Source organism: Gracilinanus agilis, chromosome 2, assembly GCF_016433145.1.
Source record: "Gracilinanus agilis isolate LMUSP501 chromosome 2, AgileGrace, whole genome shotgun sequence".
In the NCBI taxonomy this organism is placed as follows: domain Eukaryota; kingdom Metazoa; phylum Chordata; class Mammalia; order Didelphimorphia; family Didelphidae; genus Gracilinanus; species Gracilinanus agilis.
This window is the reverse complement of record NC_058131.1, coordinates 380,263,714-380,287,469: the sequence shown is the minus strand read 5'-3', so window position 1 is coordinate 380,287,469 and position 23,756 is coordinate 380,263,714. Positions and strand designations below refer to the sequence as shown.

Sequence of the window (23,756 nt, the reverse complement as noted above, 5' to 3'; positions counted from 1 at the left end):
CTAGTCAATGAGGATTAAGTGACTTGCCCAGGGTCACACAGCTGGGAAGTGTCTGAGGTGTAAATATGAAAAATGATAAATGCTGGTATAAATATATAAATTAGTATTTTAATTAAAGCCATGTTGATAGATAAAATCATTAGACCACGCGCTTGTAAGCATTCAAAACTGCCGCCTCCATACCGTCTCCCATTTCCTGGAAGCCCTACTAGCCAAAAAAGAGGCCACTCCCTCCTAACCCACGAGATTTAAGCGCTCCCCTGCGTCAAGACGTCGGAAACGGAAACCAGTTGGACCATGTTGGATCAAGGGAAATGTAGTTTTATACATTTCCCAGATTCACTTGTTACAGAGGCCAGATTTGAACCTAGGACCTCCTGTCTCTAGGCCTGGCTCTCAATTCACTGAGCTACCCAGCTTCCCTCCCTCCCCCCCCCCCCCCCCCTTTAAACTATGATCTTATCATCCTAACCTTATATATAACCCAGCTCAGGGAATCAACATTTTTCAGGCTCAAAATAATATTCAGGGGTGGACAGTGGGGCCTACTGTGGTAGGTCTTTCTCTTTAAAACCAAAATAAAACCTCATTCATTTCTATCCCAAAGCTACTTTCTTTACTGTGCCCAAGTATCCAGGGGATTACCTTAAGTGCTTGAATGGCAGCTGCAGACAAGGGAATTCTAACCCACACAAAGGTTCTGTTTCAGGCTCTAAAATGAACAAGGGCATGCAGGTGTGTGATCTGGGCTGTCTCTACATGTTCTGGTACTAAGGAAGGCTGGGGATGCCTCACATTCCCCTCTTCCTCCCAGTCAAGTTTGGATACCTGCATATGCTCTCTTCCCACCATTTTAAGCCCTAAACACTGATGCAATCAGCACTAATTACCAGTACCTGAGAAAGGGCCTATCAATTTACTGTCCCAGGGCTCTATTCAATATCTTCAGGGCTTTCAGTCCTTATCTCCCTTCCTCAGCCCTCCATTAGCTCTCTCATTGGAATGTAATCAAAGGCAGGGACAAAATTTGGATCCTCAAATCTTAGCACAATGTTTTGTACTTAGTAAGTGCTTAAAAAGAATGTTTTTCATTCATTTTACTCATTCCTCCAGTCTCAGACATAGAGTGAGCAGATTAAAAACTCCCCTCTCACCTTGTTTTTTCCTTTCAGATGAACTCTTGAAATTGGAGGTAAGACCAATTTGTAAAGTAGATATCAAATACCAGAAGGTAGTATAATAAAATAGAAAGAACACAAGATTTGTTATCAGAGGAGCTGGCTCTGCCACTTTCTACCTGTGGGATCTTGGGCAAGTCACAAACTCTAGGGTCCATAGTTCCCTTCAACTGTAAAATGAAAGAGTTGAACTAGATGACTTCTAAGATCCCTTTTAGCACTCAATCTGTAACCTTGAGGTCAGGAAGCTATTTATGAAAAGATGGGAATATAAAGAAAAGTGAGGGGCAGCTAGGTGGTTTAGTCGATATGGCTCCAGGTCTAGAAATGGGAGATGGTCCTGGGTTCAAATCTGGCCTCAGATACTTCCTAAATGTGACCTCCCCCCCCCCCCCCCATAGCCTAGTCTTTATTACTCTTCTGCCTTGGAATGATTTCAAAACAGAAGGTAAGTGTTTAGGGGGGGAAATGGTGAGAAACACGTCCTTACTCTCAAGGAAGTCATATACTAAATGAGGAGACAACATGTAAATTAAAACATTCAAGATATAAACAGAGTAGATGACAAGTAATTTCTGAGAAGACACTAGCATTTGGAAAGAAACTAGCAATACTGAACTGCTAGGGTTAGGGTTGTGGCTGTGAAGGCAGAGAAGGGTACACAGGAGAAGTATTGTGAAGATAGAAGATTAGGCAACAGGGAGTCCAGGATGACATGAAGGTCCTAAGCCTGGGTAAATGAGAGTATGAACCCTTGACAAAAAAAGACAGAGTCAGAATTAGGGACAGTTTGGAGAGGAAGAAAAATAATGAGTTCCATTTGGGATATACTGACTGGGACATGCCCATGGGATGTCTAGTTCAAGATGTCCACTTGGCAATCAATGATGCAGGACCATATAGAGATTTTCCTAAAAAAACAAAGGAACCACTAAACAAGTCCATAGAATAGGAGAATCCATTAATAAGTTGAAGAATTAATAGGTAGTGTGACTTGCTCCAGGTCACAAAGATAGCATCAGAATTGACTTAAAGACAAGTTTCCTAATTACCAAAACCAAGGTTTTCTCTATTACACCACACCAGAAGAGACAACTCTCCACTCAATGTAATTGAGAAATGTTAATAAAATAAATAAAAATATACTACAACATAGACAATGTTAATTTTGTGGGGTTTTTTTTAAGTCAATATGCCTCCATAGGGGTTCATTTTTTTTTTTTTTAGTTTGACACTACTGATCTAAATATCTCTAAGAGAAATGAGGAAAGTCTCACAAAAGTGAGGTGAATTTGCTGAAGATCACAGATCCAGAGTTGGAAGGACATAAGAGGCTATCTAGACCAATCTCTTTATTTTTACAAGTATGTGTACACATACATATACACACACCCAAAAGGTAAGCTCTTTGAGAGTAGGTTTACTTTGAATAAATCATCCTTGAGGATTGGTTTATTTTTCGGATTGTATATCCCCAGCACCAAGCACATAGGTACTTAAAAAATGCTTGTTGAACCAATGACTGAGGTTCAGGGAAGTCAAGTGATTTAGTCAAGATCACAGTGTCAGAGGCCAGATTTATTCATTCCCTACTCTTTGGCCATCTCCTCCACAGACAACTCCAACACCTTGCTGCCAAACTCATCCCCAGTCCCCCTTGGTGACTACTTCTCCCAACCAAACCAATACTTCAGGAGGGTCCCAGCCATTGCTGTCTACTCCCCACTTCTCTCTTTTCTGTAACCATGAACCCCCTATGGCTTCATTCACCATCCTTGTAACTTTCTGAACCAAAGTTCCCCTATGTTACTACTCCTCTTTGCATGCTGTATCTTTACTATTTTATCACCAATGTCTGGCATATGGTAAAAAAATACTTAAACACTTCCTCATCCCTAAGTCCTCTGGCTCAGAAGCCAGAGTGCTTTCCACTTTTGTTCAGTCATGTCCAGTGTGACCCCATTTGGGGTTTTCTTGGCAAAGATACTAACGTGATTTGCCATTTCCTTCTCTGGCTCATTTTACAGAAGAAGAAATTGAGGCAAACAGGATTAGGTGACTTGCCTAAGATCACACAACTAGTAAATGTGTGAGGTAAGATTTGAATTCAGGAAGATGAGGCTTTCTGACTCCAGGCCCTGCACTCTATGTACTACACCACCTTGCTTTCCATTTTACCAAACTCATTCTCAGACTATGAAGGGGTGTATTGAATTCTCTTGCTGGGGGAGAAATCGGTACTTTCCAGCTCTGCATTTAAGTACTAAGTTTGCTTCTTTTTTAAAAACTATAAAATATATTTTTTCCTTGCTTCCAAATGAGTGCAGAGAAGTTATAAAGCTAAAATTAGGCCAATACTTTAGAAAAATACTATTGGAAGTATTGTTGTCACTATCATTTGACAGTGGGCCTCAGTACAATAATGAAGAAGGATAAAACTCAATACTTACCTGCTAAGTGGCTTTTTTTTGCGTCCTCACTAGAACTCTTGGCTCACAGTCTAATAATATAATGATTAATGCCATTGTATAAAGATTTTTACCAAGAAGCACTGGATAAATAAGGTACAGATTCTATTCATAGCTTGATCTACATAAGAATTTCTACATAGACACTGCACAATGAATGAGTGTATCAGGCCCAATTAGACAGTAAACTCCTTAGAGAGCTGGGATAGTCTTTTGCCTATTTTTATATCTCAGTGTTTAGCACAGTGCTAGAAAGGCTGGTGCCTAGCAGATTACAACAGTGCCTAGAATGTTCATTTCCACAGTTCCTGTCTGTCAACTCCCTTTTCCTAGGAGTGAAGGATTGGCTCTCTTATCAAAGGTTAATTAGGTTAGGGAGTAACACTATTTTTCTTTCTTAACTCTGGACAAATATTTCAAAGAATAAAAAGCATTCTGCCCCACATCCTCTTATGCTTCATATAACATTTTGGAGCTAGTTTATAAGATGCTTTCCCCTACATGAGTTCATTTGTTCCCCATAATCCCATTGATTGAGCAAGAGCAGCAAATATATTCAAATAAAAAGATGAGGGACAAAAGATGCTGTGATTTGTCTATGATCAAATTGAATTCAACTATTCCAGATCAAGCTCTATTCTTGGTGCTAGGAATTCAGGACAAAAAAGGAAAGAAAAACAGTTCTGGTTTTTAAGGAGTTTAATTAAATTAATTTAATTAAATTAATACCAGGGCCTGGAACCCTAATGTTCTGACTCCTAGTATAGCATGATCATCCCCACTCCCTGCCAAGCTCTACTATATAAGACTCCAAGTAGATTCTTCAAGAGGACCTAGTACACATATACCTAAGAAGACTCAAGGTTCTTGGTACTTTAGAATTAACGCAAGGGCAGAGGGGGAGCAATTAGGTGGTTCTGTGGATAAAGAGCCAGGCCTGGATTGAGGGGAATTGGATTTAAATGTGGCCTCAGAAACTTCCTAGCTGTAAGACCCTGGATAAGTCACTCAATCCCAATTGCCTAGCTTTACTGCTCTTCTGCTTTGGAACTGATACTTCAAAGCAATTTTAAAATAAAAGGTAAGAGGGTTTTTTAAAATTTTTTTTTGTTGTTTTTAAGAATTAACAGGGATCACAGTGGATGATTAATTGCAGCATTCCAGGTTTCTCCAGTGATTCTGCTACAGCTGTATGAAGTGCTAAAGTTACATATCAAAAATTATTGACCTGAAGTCTACCCTCACATTAAAGATTGCCTCTCATCTTCAACCCACGGCTTTCATTCTGAAAACTTCCTCCAAAAAGAGACCTGGTGTACAAAGTATTACTGTCAGGAAAGCCTGTGTTCAAATCTTATCTAACAAAGACTAAATTAATCTCTTAATCGTTCAGTAAATATTTATTAAGTGCCAGAACCAGGCACTATGCTAAATTCTGGGTTTATGTAAAAGAGGCAAAAGACTGTTCCTGTCCTCAAGAGGCTCACAATCTACTCTCAGAAACTCAGTTTCCTCATTTATCAAATAAGGTCTATACTCCTTACAATCACATAGCTGTTGGAAGGTTTAAGATAAAGTAGATAAGGTGCTTTGCAAAAGGTAAAGGTCTGTGTATAAAATGCCAGCCACTATCATCCTAAAAAAGTATTTAGCTTCCTGTGCAGTCCTGAATTTGGTGTCACATTTGGCATTTGCACAAGAGCTAGAAATAAAAGTAGCAAGATGTGAAGAAAGAGCATGTGCAACAATGACCAACAAAATGTGGAAACTTTCAGATTAAAGGTAAGAAAAACTGCCTTGTCATCATTAGAACTGCTTGTGGTACACTGTGTATCCACTCCCCCATCTAGGCTTGCATCACTCAGCATGACATTTCTATATAACGCAAGAGGGAAGACTCATTTTCAGTAAAGAATTATCTCTGCCAGGGCCCTATTTCCACATTACATGGAACATTTAAAAAAGTTTTTCAACACCAAATAAAGCAGGTATTTCCATATACAGGTAACAGAAAAGGAGGATTGCATATGAAACTACAGGTTTGTTTTTTTTTTTTAATTATGTACAGCTTGCTTTCTTTTTTAACATCCATTAGGAGGTCAGCCTGAAACATCTGTAAAGCTGTCCTTTGGGCTTCTTTCTGGCTGCCTGCTGGTCTCTTCCCAACAACAACAAAAAGATGTACAAATGTTTCCTCTTTTCTTTTTCTATTCTATCCCTGTGTTCCTCAGCTCCATTAAAAAAAAGTGATTAGGATGTCTGAGAAGGCAGTTCCAGAAGTGTCAACAGCAATGACCCAGGAGTTGGACTGGAGTTTGATTTTTTACCATCACAAGTCATTTCCCCTCTCAGTTTATTTCTCCATCAGAGAAAAAGAGATAAGAACTTATCAGGTATATTTTATAAGATATGAAGATAGGAGAAATTAAGTATCCAATTCAACAAGGATTTTAAAATTAGCTATCATATGCCAAAGTGAAATAATATTTGCCTTCAAAGGGCTGACATTTTATTTAATGTAAAAATTCAAAAGGTCTTTGTAAACTACAGTCACAGAATTCATGAGATTATTGGCCTCTTCAGCATAATACCCTTTACTTAGCAGGTACTTGAACTAATTAAATTCTACAAACACAATAAATTACTTCTTCCTTCTCAATTTCCTCTTCACCCTCCCCATTCTCCTTCTCTTCCAGCATTGCTGATAGGGAGAGTAGGAGTTTACCATGATTCTCCTTTCTTATGACCAACGACATCTGAGAAAGTGCTGACAAGGCCAAGGGTCATCCTTGGCCACAGCCTGAAGTTATATGAAACTCAAGGGTCTTGAAGTCCATGACCCAGAGTCCCTTAGTACTGTGTTCTAAACAACTGTAAATGACCCAAATCATGGGAAACATGTCCTCTGTTTACTTTTTTTCAGGAAGTGTCCCTCTCTTTTCTTGCATTAGAAACCTAATGTCTGGAACTAGGCCAAGTTATGCTTGATAGTCCTAGCAGGGATATTAAATTCTTTTCCTCCGGATATTCTCCCAGAGGCAGATATTAAGTACATTTCCAGATCCCAAGAGTCCCTAAAGGTAGGCTTAGTGGAAAGAATACTGGATTTGGAGTCTATGAACTTGTCCTAATCCCAAATTCTGTCTAACTATGTAACTTTGGGTAAGTCCTCACCCATAAAATGAAGGGTTGCTATAAGGTAAAAAGTTTTGTAAGTTATAAAAAACAAACAAAAATCACTGTGTAAAGTGAGTTACTTTTCTTTCCACAAATCCCATTATGGTCAGTAAAAAGACAGTGAAAAAGATGCTGGGGGAGGGAGGAGGCAGGTAGGTAATACAGTGGATAAAGCAAGAAGCCTGCTTTATCAGTCAGGAGGACTTGAGTTCAAATGTGGCTTCAGACATGTCTTAAATATGTGACCCTAGGCAAGCCACTTAATCCCAAATGCCTAGCCTATACCATTCTCTTCACTCTTGGAATTGCAATTTATTATCAATTCCAAGACAGAAGGTAAGGTTTAAAAAAAAAAAAAAAAGAAGAAGAATGCTGTACTTGAAAGTCAAGAGAGACCTGTATTTGAATTCTGACACTAATACTGACTCGTTGAGTCTTAGTTTTCCATCTGTAAAATGTGGATAAAACCTATAGTATTAATTTTACAAGATAGTTGTGAGGCTCAAACAAGTGGTCTGCAAACTAAAGCATTATGTAAATTCTAGATATAACTGTCAATTTTGATGTCTCAAGTTTATACCTAAACCTTTCTTGAGAGAAACCCTTTTCTCCTTTCAAACATTTTACTCATCAGAATTCTTTCTATACTTTATTGAAATTAAAATTTTGTTTTACTATTAAACACTGACAAACATCAATAATGTTTTTCAATAATCAAGAAACAAGAACATTTAGATATAACAAAGAACAGAAAGTGAAAAATCTGTAACTGCCTATGACAGTTTTATGTTATGTTCTGCATTTTAATAGAACAGCTTATATTCTACTGACACATTTATATAGATGCTATGATTACATGTATATGTCTTCTTTGAATTTAGAACAGGGGAGTTCCTAATCTGGAGTCCATGAATTAAAAAAAAAGTTTTTCATAACTGCATTTCAATAAACTGATTTCCTATATAATATTATTTTATAAATGTATTTTATTTTATTTTATAAATTTAAAATCCTGATTCTGAAAAGAGTCTGCCAAAAGTCTATGACACCCCCAAATCTCCGAACCAAAAGTATAAAGGCTACTATAGGCCAAAGTCTTCTATTGTTTCTTTGTGACTTTTGTAGCTCTTAGTATAGTATTATATAATATGAACCCCTCAAATATCCCCATTTAGCAGATGAGGAAAATAAGGCATGGAGAGGCTGGGTAAAAGGTCAAAATGATAAATTACATTAGTTTCTAGGGATTCTGATTCAGAGAATATAAAATAAAGGAGTTCTGAAAGTCCTAGCAGGTAAATACTATCACCTTCAAAATCAGAGTTTCCATCTATGGAGTACTTATGTGCCAGGCACTACTAAGCACTTTAAAAACGTTTCTCATTTGATATTCACAACAACCGTGGAAGGTAGGTACTATTATGAGCCCCATTTTTTAGATGAGGAAACTGAGGCCAAAAAAAGGTGTGACTCTCCTAGGTTCCTATAGGTAGGAAGTATCTGAAGATGGATTTGAACTCTGGTCTTCTTTATTCCAGGTTCGGGTGCTATCCAAGGTACTTAACTTCCTCTAGGCAGCTGTAGGAAGGAACCCAAGGCAGAACTGTAGCTGTAGTGAGAAGTTTGTAGACCAGGCTTTCTGGGGAGGTGCAGGAAGAGATCCTAGACCATGGAGAGGAGGCAGAAGAGCAGCAAGGCAGAGAAACACAACGTGGAGAAACAAAGCTGGAGCTCTCCCTTTACTATACTGTGAATTCTATAGATGTGTATGTCAAGGTGGAAAAGGGCCCAATTCTTTAGCCAGTGCTTCCCCCTCACTGGAGAACTTTATCTCCCACTTTAAGTGGGAGGTAAACTAAAGAGTTTCACAGGTTCCTAGGGAGTTGAGGCTCAGAGGATAGAGAGATGATTCTATTCTTTTCAAGGGTGCCAAGTGCCTTCTCCTTTGGAAGTGAGACTCAACTCCAAGGTAAGAGAGACTGAAAGGAGAGAGACTTATTCTGATTGTGTAGGAATTCGAATGTATGTTGTGTTTAAACTCAAAGAATTTGTTTTGTTGCTGTTCAACAATGTATTAGAAACCTAAGGGTTTGCATGGGACCTTAAGGCTTCTGGTTTTTGTTAGTGACATATAACTTGGTCAAATACTGAACTTTTTAAGAGAAACTCTGGTTGGAGAACCCAAGTCAAAAAATAATTATTGAGGGTCCCAAGATTGAACCTAGTTTACATAAACCTTCAAACTTTCATTTTTTTAAAACATTTATTAATATTCATTTTTAACCTGTTTATATACTTTATACCCCTACTTTCCCTTTCACCCCCCCCCCGCTCTTCCCCCACCCATGGCCGACGCACATTTCCACTGGTTGTAACATGTGTCCTTGTTCAGGGCCTATTTCTATATTGTTGTTAGTTGCATTGGTGTGGTAGTTTCGAGTCCACATCCTCAATCATGTCCGCCTCAGCCCCTGCATTCAAGCAATTGTTTATCTTCTATGTCAAACTTTCATTTTGAAGTTAGAGATATAATTTTATCAAGTCTCCCACTTTGCTTGAAAAGTCAAGTCTATATGGTATTGTCCCAAGACAAATGTATTTTTAGAACATCTATAAATAGTGCATATTGAAGGAAAAAAACAATAATTATACCAAGTCTTGTATTTTCCTCCAAGTTTTAGTCTTATCTTCCACAAATTGTAAGTATATGCACACAATTTCTTGTCTCTTGTCCATGTCCTTGTACCATCTTCCTGCTTCTTCCTGCCCTCCCAAAAAAATCCTACATGGCATATAGTAGATATTCAGTAAGTATTTGTTGAAATGACCTAAATTCAGACCATTCAGAGGCCTGGGTAGCCCAATCAGTTGCCAGGAATGTGAAAAATCTAGAGTATAGGGAACACTTCCTTTGACCCTACCCACCTGCACAGATCCCAGCTCCTGGGGACAGCTTATGTTTGACTTTGAAGGATCCAGTTACAAAATAAACCATCTAATTACTCAAAGGGGACTAGAAAAAAGAAGCTCTGACCTCTGCTGTTATGAAAAGGCGTAAGTATAGCTATGTGATGAATAAAGGGGAGAGTTTCTTTCCTAGTTCATGAATGATAGAACCTCAAATCACCCAGTCAGCCTTCTCCTATACACACACCAATGAATCTGGTTAGACACTGTAACTGAGGAAAAAAACCAAACAATTAAATGGTTTAGAAGTGTCTTTCAAACAAATGGAACAACATACTCAACCAAGATGGAAGGTAAGGGTTTAAAATAAAATTTAAAAAATAAAAAGAAATTTAGTTCTACCCCAGCCTGGCTACTTAAAGCTTGGAACTCCTGAAATCAAGTGATTCTCCAGCCTTCTGCCTCCCCAGTAGCTTTTGCTACTAAATTTCCCATGCAGTGTTGACCAAGATGGAAGATAGATTGTCTCAATCTTCTCATTCATGGAAGTTGAGATGATAGTGCCTACTCACCTCTAGGTGACTAACTGAACAGCAGCAAAGAGGCCAGTTTAGGTGAGTATTCGCTTTTGAAATGAGCTTATTTGGAAAATTCTCAAAGGCCTATGCAAAATATCCTTGGAAGGTCTGTTACTAGACATCATCAGAAAAGCTGACAAGCCTATAATCAAAGGATTAAAGAAAAAAATACTCTTCACTTACTATTCTTCAGTACTCCCAGAGGAATGGCCACCCAAATCTTCACTGGATAAAATCCTGCTTTGGTTGGGTGGGGTCTTAATTAGAGATGGAAAGTAATGAATAATGTCCATATTGAAAAAAGTTTAGGGACCTTCTGGGTCAGTCATTTAATACAGGCCTAGGCCAAGAGGAACAGCTCTATGCAAATTCAAGTTGGTCAATGGGAGAAGATTTAAAAAAAAAAATTAAAGCAAAACCTTGAGGAGTCCAGGAACTCAGGTTCTAATACTGACTCTACTGCTGGCTTGCTATATGACTCAATTGTTTCTAGTTCCCCAAAGCAAAACTGAGGTTTATAGATACATTATGTTTTGCTAACTGATTCCAGGTTGATTCAAAGAGCAGTAAAAGCCAAAGCATGGGTAAGTACAAATTCAGTCCAATGAAATTTATTTCTACCAACTGCGGGAAAAAAAACACAAGGACATATATACATATAAAGCCTTACCTTCTGTCTTAGAACCAATACTAAGTATTGGTTCTAAGGCAGAAGAACAGTAAGGCCTAAGCAATCAGGGTTAAGTGACTTGTCCAGGATCACACAGCTAGGAAGTATCTGAGGCCAGATTTGAACACAAGTCCTCCCAATTCCAAGCCTGGCTCTCTATCCTTTTGCTATCTCAAGGATATTCTTAATTTACTACCCCTGAAGTTACAGAATCTCCAGATTGGCTAGAAAGGGCCTTACCAGTTCCGTACCATAAGTCTGCCTTGGCATTTCAGGCAAGATGATATCAGAGCCCTATTGTGAAGCAGAACTCACTGGGTCAGAAGCTTCTGGAAGGCAGTCCTATTTTTGGAATGTTTTCACTTCACAGGTTTGCAGAACCCTGGGGAGAATGCTGCCCTGCAGCATTAAGACAGAACTCTGGGGTTTTAAACAAGAGTAGAAAACCTTTCTAAGCTGAAGGCCTCTCAGAAAACTAAGAGGTCTTAAATCATAGAGCAATGGATCTTTAACCTTAATTTCCTTTCCTACAGATAAGTTGAATCTTTATTTCCTTTTTATTTTTTAACCCTTACCTTTCATCTTAGAATCAAAACTGTATACTGGTTCCAAGGAAGAAAAGAGGTCATCCTTTCTTAGAAAGGTGGTCATTTCCTAATTGAAGGGTCAGATAAAACTCTAGTCTATCTACCATTCTCTTTATCAACTACTAAAAAGCTTAGTGAAAAAAACCAAAGCCACCTATAAAAGCCAGCATTCTGCCTTATTTTCCTGATCTTCCAAAATGCGTCTTTCCCTTATAGCCACTTATTTAAGATCTTTAAATTGTACTTTGGTCCTGACCAGTGCATCTGTTCCTCCTCTAATAAGTAATTTTCTAATTATACCCACCTGCTGGGAGCAATATCTGATAAGAGCAAAACTACTTCCTTCTGGCAGCCTAGCAGATATTCATTGAGCCCTGTGTGCTAAATTGCAAGCTTTTATTCCCAGGTTACTCAAGGCTAACCTGTCATCTACTGTCAGGCCTTGTGGCTGAAGTCCTTTCTTTAAAGACCACCTGCTGCTAAAGGCCTCAGCAAGACAAAACGGGCATTGAGCATTCCCGGGAAGTTTCTTTTCAACCTTTTCCTCAGAGACTAGTCAATCAATCTAGAGAGGACAGATATAGCATTTAAACTAGTTCTAACCTACTCCAGGCCAAAATGACCTTGTCTTCCTTTGAACTCATTGCATTTAAAATCAGAGCTTTAAGTGCTTAAACTGTCACGGTTAAGTGGAGCTACTAAATGCTAGCTGTCACTGGTAGTTTTGTCTTCAACCAAATTGCAAACTCACAAAGGGCATGGCGACTTTAAATGGATAACTTTGGTTTATTCAGTCTCAATGCCCTAAATCTTACAGACAGATAAACTGAGGCTCAGAGAGACTGTGACTCGTTCAAGGTCACAAAAGTATGGAAGAACACAGTCAAAGTTCAAGTCCAGATTTCCTGACAAATCACAGCTTCTTTCCACCTCTCTGCTCCAAACATTCCTTAAATTTCTATTTTTCTTATCTGTAAAATAAAGGGGATTGACTAGATATCTGATATCTCTTCCTTTAAAAATTTTTTTTTAATGCTTACCTTCTCTCTTAGAATCAATACTGTGTATTGGTTCCAAGGCAGAAGAATGGAATGGGCTAGGCAATGGGGGTTAGGTGACTTGCCCAGAGAGATTACAGCTGGGAAGTGTCAGAGCTCGGATTTGAACTCAGGACATTCAGTCTCTAGGCCTGGCTCTCAATCCACTGGGCCATCTAGCTGGCCCCTCTGATATCTATATCTACGATCCTATGACAGGTTACATGTAATTCACTATAAATAAAAGTTTTTACCCTTAATAAGTTTACACTAACAGGGAGTTGGATATTAGATATGATATTGGTACAAGGTGGAAGAGAGTGAATGAAATGGGAAGACAGGCAAAGTACAGAGGAATCTGAGGAGGAAGGGCCCTTTCATTTTGGGAAAAGTTGGACTCTGAAGGAAGGAAACAGACTTTGTCAAAGGAAAAGATGACATTGAAATACAACTGTCAAAATGAAAAACAAAATTAAGTTAAGTAAGGACTCGCTACCTAATAAAAACTTCTGGGAAAATTAGACAATAGTATGAAAGAAATTAGGTTTTGACCAATTCTTCATACCAAGAAAGACTCCAAATGGATCTATGATCTAATTAAGGTGACATTATAAGCAAAATTGAGCAACGAGGAAGAAATTACCTTTTAGATCTATGAATAGAGGAAGAGTCTATAACCAAACAAGAAAGAGAGGATCAAAGTAGACAAAACTATAGTTCTGATTACATAAAATTGCACAACTACAACTGAGAATTGAAAATTTAACTGGGAAAAATTGTTGCATCAAATTTCCCACTGCCTAACTGATAAGTAATCAAAGGATATGAATAGGTAGTTTTTAAGGCAAGGAACCCAAGCTAATTATAGTCATATAAAAATTTGCTCCAAATCATTAATACTTCAAGAAATGCAAATTAAAGCAACACTGGGATTCCATCTCACTCTTGTCAACTGGCAAAGCTGACCAAAAAAGTAAATGACAAATTTACATTGGGCACGTTGATATACTGCTGATGGAGCTGTAAATTGGTCCAGACATTCTGGAAAGCAATTTGGAATATGCTCCAAATGTTAATAAACTATACATGCCCTTTGACCTACTAATCCTATAGTAGGCAGTAACTCCTCTAAAGAGAACAAAGAAATGATAAAAGGTAGCATTATATTAAAAAAATATTTTAGTAGTTCTTTTTATAGTGGCAAAGAAAAAACTGGAGGCGCCTATCAATTTGGGAATGATTGAACAATATGAATGTAATGGAATGTACCTTTTCTGAGAGAACTTTCAAAACTTGTATAAACTGATGCTGAGTGAAGTGAGCAGAATCAGAACAATTTTTACTATAACATCAATATTAAAAAAACTAACAATTCTGAAAGATTTAAAATAGCATGATCAACCACGATTCCAAAGATCTGATCAATCTTTCAACATTTATTAAGCACTATGTGCCAGGACAAGAGGTGATGGACTAACAGGCAAAATGAGAAACATATTTTTGGATGTGGCCAATGTGGGAATTTGTTTTCCTTGATTATGCTTGTGTGACAGAAGGGTTATTTATTTCTTTTTCAATGGGGGTGGGGATGGGGGGGGAGTTGAGAATTGGGCAGCAAAGAATTATTTTTTAGAAATTATGTGAAAAATAATTATTTGGAAAAATAAAAGTTCATAGGCTTCAGGTTAAGAAAACCTGTAAGAGATCTAGGATTTAAATTTTACTAGGAAGACAAAAGGCAACCACCAAAGGTTCTGAATAGTAACTCACATTCATAAAGCATTTTAAGGTATTCAAAGTGCCTTCTTCATAAGAATCCAAACAGAAAGACAATGTGAGTATTAATTCCATTTTACAAGTGGGAAAACTTAGCTTCTTTGAGATTAAGTGACTTACCCATGATTTCATACAGGAAACTGAGGTAGGCTTTTGAACACCTATCTTTTAACCAGTCCTGAAGTCTATATATTATACCAATTCAATCTAATAAGCATCTCTCTGTGCGAGGTGATGGGGATAAAAGGCTAAAATAGGAAAATAGTTGCTGCCCTTGAGGAGCTTGCTTATATTCTATTAGGAGGTATGCAATGTTGACCTAAATGATATTTTAAAAGTCTTTAGCAAAGTGCCTAGAATATAGTAGGTGCTATAGAAATGCTAGTTATTTATTATTATTATTGCTATCATTATTATTATATGCAAGTTAATATGAGAAGGGAAAGAACCCTCATTCCCAGGGGGAATCAGAACACAGTTGGCATTACATAAATATTAGCAATTATTTTTATTATTATTATTAGCAAGTTAGTTGAGAAGGGGAAGAATCCTCATTCATACGGGGAATCAGGAAAATCTCACATTCCTGAAAAGAATTGAGCCTGGTTGAAAACTAAGGATTCTAAGAGGCAACATTGAGGAAGGAATACTCAGGGATGGTGGGGACTGTCTGGAGATAAAAGATGGAATGCAATTAGGGGAAACATAAAGCAAGCCAGTTTGGCTGGTACAGAGTGACCCAAGGGAATTGTGTAGTGTCTAGACAGATTAGTTAAAGCCATACTGTGAAGGGCCAGGTGAGAAGTTGGCACAGTTACTCAGGCAATATTTTAAACATTATGCTAAATTTCTGAATTTACTTACAAGAAATTTCTTCTGTAGGAAATAGGGGGAACATAGAAAACTGCACCATTTCACCAGGACTCACAAGCTGAAACTCTTTGGCTACCCAAGATAAAATGACATGTTTATTGTATATCTTCTAATGCAGCAGGAGCTATGGGCAGAGGAGGGCTGGCCTGTCTCACCTTTGCCAGGCTCAACTTGTGAGAAATTTTGCCAGCCTGGATTGGGTGGAATGTTCTATTATCCTAGCCTTCATCTGTTCATACAGGTCTTCCCATACTTTTCTGAATCCCTTCCTATTCATCATTTCTTAAGGCCTAATAATAATTATTCATACACCACAAATTTTTCAACTATTCCACAGTACTCACTTTGCTTCTAGAATGGTTGGCTACTACAAAGAATGTTATGAATATTTTTTAAGATATAGTATCTTTCTTTTTTGTCACATCTAATATACACATTAACTGTGAGATCAAAAGGGAATGAAGAATCTAGGCTTTTTCTTGTGTTCACTTATTTTTCAATCACGTTTAACTCTTTATGTCCCCATTTGGGATTTTCTTGTTATAGATACTGGAATGGTTTGCCATTTTCTTCTCCAGCTCATTTTACAGATGAGGAAACTGAGGTAAACAGGGTTAAGTGACTTGCCTAGAATTGCACAGCTAGTAAATGTCTGAAATCAGGTCTGAATTCAGGAAGAGCAATCTTCTTGATTCCAGGCCTAGCACTCTACCCATTGTACCACCTACCTGCTCTTTCTTACAGAATTCCATATTGTTTTCCAGAATGGTCTAACAAATTTATAGTTCAATCAAGTATGAAAGTAGGCTTGTTTCCCACAGTCCCTCCTTGCTGCCGGTTATTTTTATCAGTTCAAAGGAGTTTGAGGTAAAATCTCAGAGTTGTTTAGTTACTTAACAGCCTTTCATATAATTATTGATTATATTAATTTCTCCTTTTGAAAACTCTTGGTTCATGTTTTTTGACCATTAGAGAATGATTTTTAACCTTATATATATTTCACTGTAAGGAGATAAGTGACACAGTTAGACCTGAACTTTAGGAAGAGCATTTTGGCAGCTGTGTAGACTGGAGGAGTAGGGAAAAGACAAGAAACAGGGGTTAAATAGGGAGGCACTAATCCAAGTGAGAAAGACTAAAACTAAGATGTTGACAAATGTTCTACACCCAACAGTGTGTGGTAGAAAGGATCCAAATGTGAGAAAAGCTGTTCAGGCAGAATATATAAGCCTTGCTAAATGACTAGATGATGGTGAGAGAGAATGAAGAGTCTAGGGATGACTCCAAAATTTCAAATCTGGGTGACTGGAAAAGTTGAAATGCTTCTAACAAAAATAGGAAGTTTACAGGAGATCCTAGGTTCAAATCTGACCTCAGACACTTCCTAGCTATGTAACCCTGGGCAAGTCATTTAACCCCAATTGCTCTTAACCTTTACTGCGCTTCTGCCTTCAAAGCAATTCTAAGATAGAATGTAAGGGTTTAAAAAAAAAAAGAAAAGAAATAGGAAGTTTCAGCAAGGAACAAGCATTTGTGCAGGGCACTGTGCTAAGTGCTTTACAAATATTATCTTATTTAACCAGAGGGGTTGAAATGTACCATTTTTTGGATATACTGAGCTTGGGAAGTTTGGAGGAATGCAGGTGATATCTAGAAAGCAGTTGGTGATGCTCACGGAGAGAGGAGAGCTGGATTGAGAGAGTTGGGTTATCTATAAAGATTATTATTGAGCTCACAAAAACTATAAAGATTAAAAAAAAAAAAGCTCTTCTCCCTTCTTCTTTGCAAAGTAGAGGTCCATGGAAGTGAAGTGCTACATACAAAATCAGGGTGTTTTTTTAATATGTTGGGTTAATTTTGCTTCTTCCTCCTTTCCTTTCTTGTTTTTGTTGAGTTGTTTCAGTTGAGTCCAACTCTTCATGACCCCATTTTGAGTTTTCTTGGCAAAAATACTGGAATGGTTTACCATTTCCTTCTTTACCTTATTTTACAGATGAGGAACTGAGACAAAAAGAGTTAAGTGATTTGCCCAGGGTCACATAGCTAGCACGTGTCTGAGGTAGATTTGAATGCATTAAGAGGAATTTTTCTGATTCTAAGCCTAAGGCTCTATCCACTATGTCATCTACCTGCCTATTTTTTCTTGTAAGGGATGAAAAACTGGGAGGGAAAGATGCAAAGATATATGTTCACGTTATAAAAATCAAAGCTATCAATAAAAATTAAGAGATAGGAGGACAAAGCCTTGGAGAACAACCATATTTAGGTAGTAGGACATACATGATGATTTAGCTAATGATACAAGATCAGACAGATAAGCAGGGAAAAGGACCAAGAGAGCAGGAGTACAGAGGACAAGGTGAAAGAAAATCTAGAAGGAATGGAGTGACCAAGTGTCAAAAACCACAGTGAGGCCCAGAAGAATGAAGGCTGAGAACAGACCATCAGATATGTCAAATAAGTGTTTGTTGCTAATCTTGGAGAAGTTTCCGTGGAATGATAAGAGTTAAAAGCCAGATTGTATTAAGTATTGAGAAGTAAAGGGCAGGTGAAAAAGTGGAGGCACTGAATAGAGACAACTTTTCCTGGGAATTGTCTCAGAAAAGAATAAAAGATATAGGCTGAAATATTGAAGAGTGATAGCACTAAGGGGAATTAGGTCAGTAAATAAGGAGAAATGGAAGATAAAGGAGAATGGATGATAATAATGAGTTATTTTGTATTTAACTGAATTTGGAGGGTCTACAGAATATTCATGTAGAGATATCTGTTGACGTTAAGACTGGAACATCAGGAAAATGACCCAGGCAGTGCTGTGATGGAGACTGCAAAAGGGGAATCTATTCCAAGCAGGAAGATCAGTTAAGGAGGTTATTAAGATCATCTAGTTAAGATGACAGGAGGTACTGACCAACAGTGATTAAAATTAGGAAGAAGAGGAAGGGTTGGATAAAAATGTGTGGGGGCAGAAACATTAGCTTGGCAACTGATGAGATGTGGGGGGTGAAGGGCTGGGAAGAGTCAAAGCTGACTCAAGGTTAAATTGAACAGCCCTGGTGTAACCAGGAAGGCATCTTGACCTTGCAGAAAATCTTCATTCTAGTTCTCCTCCCTGAACAACAACACTGGGAAGAATCAACTGAAACTGTAAGAATTGCCTACAGACTTGAAGTCCAAAGTTTTCCAGGTACCTCCCTATCACAACTTCTGATCCATACTCATTGGAATGGGATGAGGACTGTCTCTTCCCATCCTAGAGCACTGAACTGGAAGAAGCTCTGGGGTCCCAATCTTCCCAAGCATAAAGTTCAGATGTCAGCCTCTCAAGCCTGTTTCTAATCATAGCCAAGTTAATCAGGCCAGAAAGGAATCCAAGTGAAGGAGGAATTTGAGTGCTAGAGCATGTAACCACCAGGCCAAGGTGAAGTACCACCATACTAGTCTGAAGAGGAAGGAGGGTCAGGGAATCTGAAAAGGGTCTCACAAAATGGAAGGAAAGAAGGAATGTTTCCATTTTCAGTGGCCAGTCAACCCAAGCTGACCAGAGGCTAACTAGTTTAGACCCTAATTCTACTGAAGCCAAGTTCATGGGACCAATCCCTGTGTGGTCCACTTATCTTCCTTCTCTTCCATATGGTAGAGATCTAGAGTAACTATTTATGAAGGCAGATTGACCCTGTTTGCAGAAAATACTTTCTAATTATCCTCCTCATACAATAATACAAAGCAGATTCAACCCAAATTTCAGTTTTCAAAAGAGAAAAGGATAATGTGTGTGTCCCTAATATTGTGAAATGTGCTATTGGTTGCACAAATCACAGCAATAATACTTAAAACGGTGGCTTAGAGAATTCTTCTTCATTAGAATGTAAACTTCTTTTTTAAAATTTAGAATATTTTTCCATAGTTTATGTGATTCACGATTTTCCCCAACCCCCTTCCTTCTTCTCTCCCCCCTCCAGGAGCTGACAGCAATTCCACTGGGTTATATATGTATCATTGTTCAAAACCTATTTCCATGTTAGAATGTAAACTCCTTGAAGGCAGGAACTATATCACTTAAGTTTGTATCCCTAGTCTTCAGCCTGGTACTTGTTAGGATATAGGCACTTAACAAATGTTGATTGTTGATTAATATCTTTAGATCTCAGTTTTCCTCTTCTATAGTGTGATACTAAACAGCCTCTAAGTTCCCTTTAAAGTATAACATTCCATAGAGTGTTACTTTTCCAAGAACAATGAGAATTGGATGATAAGTAAAAATCCAAACACTGGAAAAGATCCAAAAATTACAGCTTCCAGAAGAAGAGTGAGACATCCCCTGGTCCCTGAATTATCTTCATTTTCTCAGCCAAGGCTCAATGAACCAATTCTTTCTTTACCTTTTAGCATCCCATGTCAGGAGGAAGGTTGGACTAGAAGTATTCCAAGTTCCCTTCCAGCTCTAAATCTATGTTCCATCTATGGATAGGAGGAACCCTAGGGGCTAGACCTGTAAGTTCATTAATATAAGGTAACTCCTGGATAAGAAAATTCCCTCAACCAATGCAGATTGGTATGGTTTCTGCCAACCCATAGTATATTATCACCTGGGGCAATGAGAGATTAAGGGAGTCAGTATAATGTGAAAGGTGAAATTTGGACTCAGGTCTCTAAACACTCTTGCATGATACACTCTGTCAAGTATTTTAACATTTGTTAAAAAGGTGCGAGGGAAAGAATTTATTGGCCATAAAGAAACCTGGGGATTTATAATAATTTATATTAATGATGGAGTCAGTTTTACACAACTACTCACTGAAATGCCAGGATGAACTCTCTACTCATTTTTTAACTCACAAAAGAAAATTGTATTCTCCCCTTAAAACAAAGTTAACCTATTGATACTACATGGATGTTGAAAAGGAAACACAACTAAGGTTGAAAAAAAAATCCAAGACTTTCTAATACATAGAATTTAGACAAAACATTTTAACTGCTTTAAATTAGCTCCTATTTCCAATTCTCAAATCAAAAAATAAAAATCTGCTTTTATTAGGTTGATTAGAATTTAATGTTAGATCAAGAGACTGTATAAGTCCCATTTCATGGAGTAGGACACTGGTCCATGCTATTAGAGAAAAAAGAATTTGTGTTCTTTTCTCTGATTACTTAAAACTCTGGCAGAAAATCCCTTATCAGTTTTAAATGGGAGTACCGGCATAGCCAGGTGCTTCTAGCATATCTATTCCATTTTACCTCTCCAATGCCCATATGGAGATGGGGAGTGGGAGGTGGAGAAGAAAGGAGAGAATAAAGGGTTGGAAGGAGATCATATTTCATCTTGCTGAATGTTTGGCTACCTTTCCCCACCTGCTTCCCCCTTCTGCCACTAGCCTAGGCCACGGGGCTTTGTGTCTCCTTTACTAACAGCCTAGCTTTCTTTCCCCCAAGGCGTCTGCAGCAGTCAAATTTAATTGGCTTGTGGGTTGGGTAGGCTGCCCCAGGATGCAGATTTACATCCCACGGTGATTAGTTGTTTTTTAGGAAGGCTCCCCCGAGCCCGCCCTCCCCTCCTTTCGAAAGTCCCTAATTTGTAGACATCGAAAATTATCAATATGCACAAAGATCGGTCTGGCCAGAATTTCACAAAACATTCACTTCTGCCTCATTCGAGATCTCGGGACAATAACAAGCAAGACAGAAACTACAAATAAAAGTCGGAGTTCAGAGTTCCCACCCGGCAGCACTGAGCTCTAGGGCTACCGTGGGAGGGCGAGAAGAGCCAACAATCCAGAAACCCCTAAAAGAGCAACTCTGGCAGCCAAGGAGGGAAGGGGTTGGCAAGAAACTGACCTTTTCTCTGAGTGTACAGTGGATGTCCAATGCCAGGTGTCCTTCCCACCATCGTTCATCCATCCTCGCTTCTCTTTGCTAGGGTTCGCCTGCCCGGGATCTCAGGGCGCACCTAGGGTACAGAGACAACTTTAGCTGGAGCTGTAGGGCATCCCACTACGCCGGTCCCGAGTTCCCGCCCCTGCTCTCGGTCCCCCTACTTTCTCCAGCCCTGGGCAGTGGGACAGTACACTAAGAGGGACTGCGGGCTGTTTCGCGAGTCTTGGGAAATCTGGGGACCTCCTCACGACCCCGATCCCATTTTGCTACTAGCAAAGCCCTCTCCCTTCTGATTCTTCTCACCCTGGACTCTGGGATTTCCCACCCCTTTTTTGCAAAGTTGTAAAGTAGGAAGAGAGCAAAGAAAACTTGTCGGGCTCCTTTGGCATAGCCCCGGGCTGGTGCTCCGGGCAGCTGCTCTCCCCGCCCCCTCGGGCAGCCTTTGTCCTACTCCCACATCCTGCCCCCAGAGCTGAGGCGAAACTCACGCATCCCTCTCTCAGCTGCAGCAGGCGCCGGGGGCTGCAGCCACGGGAAGGCAGGCTCCCGCCTCCCCGCTCCGGGAGCCCGGCACTAGAACTGGCGCAGCCCGCCCCACAGACGGCTCCGCTCCACAGCCGCGCAGGGCTGGCCTCAACGCCAGCCAGTGGCCGCTGCAAGCCTGAGCCCACTTTTGGCTGTAGTGCCACAGCGCACACGGGTCCCACAGCAGCTGACTCCCAGCCCCGGCAGCCGTCGCCGGGGCCTCCCTCGGTCCCTCCCTCCCTCTCTCGCTAGGGGAGTTGGGGGCCGCCCCTCGCGCATGCGCCTATCCTCCGGCTCCCGGGGGCTAGTGGGGATTGTAGTCTTTCTTCCACCGCGCCTCAGGCATTCTCCCTCCTCCTCTCTGCCCCGCCCTGACTTGCCCTGCCCCGCCCCCAAGCTTTTCCTAGCCTTCCCACGCTGCATTTAGGTTTTAGGGGTATTTGATGCTGCTCTGCCTTCTCCTTTCCATATACTAAGCTTCCGCCTTGATCCCTGACCCTCCGGCCGTTTCCTCCTTCCAGGTCCGGGGTCTGGGCGGGGCGACATAAAATTGCTAACCTACTTTGGGAGATATTCCGTCACTGGCCCCTGAGTCTCTGGGGATTTGTCCGTCCAGGGACCCTCGTCTGAAATCTTTTCCTGCAACCCTTTGAGCTGGAATGGGGGTCGGTGGTAGAGAATAGGGGTTGGTTTTTGCACGTTCAAACAAACAATTTCTGGATCAGTGAAACCTTTGGAGCTCCACTTGACCACCCAGCCCCGAGAGAGAGACACACACAGAGACAGACAGATACAGACAGACACAGAGAGACAGAGACAGACAGACAGTCTCCTCCCTTTCCTAATTGTGGCAATATTGTGACTACGCTGTGCAGGTTAGGCTCATTTTTTTCTTGAAAAGGACTCAAGGTTTACTTGCCTCGGAGAAAGAAGTCTCAAACCATTGACCTGGCTTCCAAGTCTTCTTCAATTCAGTTCAATTCAATAAGCAGTAAGCACTTACTTTGTGCCAGATAATGAGCTAAGCACTAGAGATACAAAAAGGCAAATGACAGTCCCTGCCCTTTAAGGAGGTTACAATTTAAAAGCGGGAGCCGACATTCAAACAAATACACATAAAGCAAACTATATACAGGAAAAATAAGAAAAGAATGAACAGAGCTAAGACACTAGGATTAAGAGGGGACAGGAAATCTTCCTGTAGGAGGTGAGATTTTAGTAGGGACTTAAAGGAAGCCAGAGCAGAGGTGGCAAAGTGTTTTAGGCATGTGGGAGAGCAAGTGAGAATGCCTGGGGTCTCCTGAATACCAAAAAAAAAAAAAAAAAAGCCACAAAGGCCTCTCTGTTGCTTGACTGACAGACCACCATGAGCAACAACTCAGCTGAATCCAAGAGGTAAGTATCCTGGATAAAGATCTTTGACCATCCTTGCCCTAAGTAAATCTTTTGTTAACTATTCGAGATTCTATGAGTAATTTATTTTGTTCTGAGAGGTACCTAATCAGAAATGAAATTTCAAATACATCATTTCATCCTACCTTCTGGAATGTACCTTGGAAGGCCAGATTTATCAGGGAAACTCCTTCTAATCTCTAGCCTTAAGACACTGCTGGCCACACTCTCTAGCACTGGGTGGTTGCTTCACACAGGCTAGGAGGAAAGAATTTTCATGCTCCTTGTTCTTCACTACATCATCTCTTGGGAACTTTTCCTTCCTGTTCACTACATCCAGATACAATACCCCACCTAGATCATGGTAACTTATTTTCTCCTGGAACTCGTCTTTTTTTATATGTAATTTTTCTTTTATTTTGTCCCTCAATAACATGTAAAACATAATTTTTAACATTCATTTAAAATTTTTTTTGAGTTTCAAGTTCTCTCTCTCACTTTTCTTCCCCTCCCCGAGAAGGCAAGGAATTTTATATAAATTATATATGTCTGGTCATGCAAAACATTTCTATATTAGCATGTTGCAAAAGAAAATGCAGGCCAAAAAACCCCCAAATAATTTTTTAAAAGTTTAAAAAGTGTGTTTCCATATGTATTCAGATGCTATCCATTCTTTCTTTGGAGGGGTGGAGAGCATTTTTCACCATAAATCCT

General features: G+C 39.5%; 1 protein-coding gene across 1 annotated transcript in view; it reads right to left on the bottom strand.

The window, feature by feature from the left end:
- CCNJL (cyclin J like) overlaps window positions 1-21,149 on the bottom strand; it is a 50,043-nt gene extending 28,894 nt beyond the window's left edge. Inside the window, exon 1 of the mRNA XM_044661738.1 lies at window positions 21,087-21,149. Within this exon, the coding sequence (XP_044517673.1) occupies window positions 21,087-21,149 (63 nt within the window). The remainder of the gene's footprint in view (window positions 1-21,086) is intronic.
- Window positions 21,150-23,756: the final 2,607 nt, after the last annotated feature.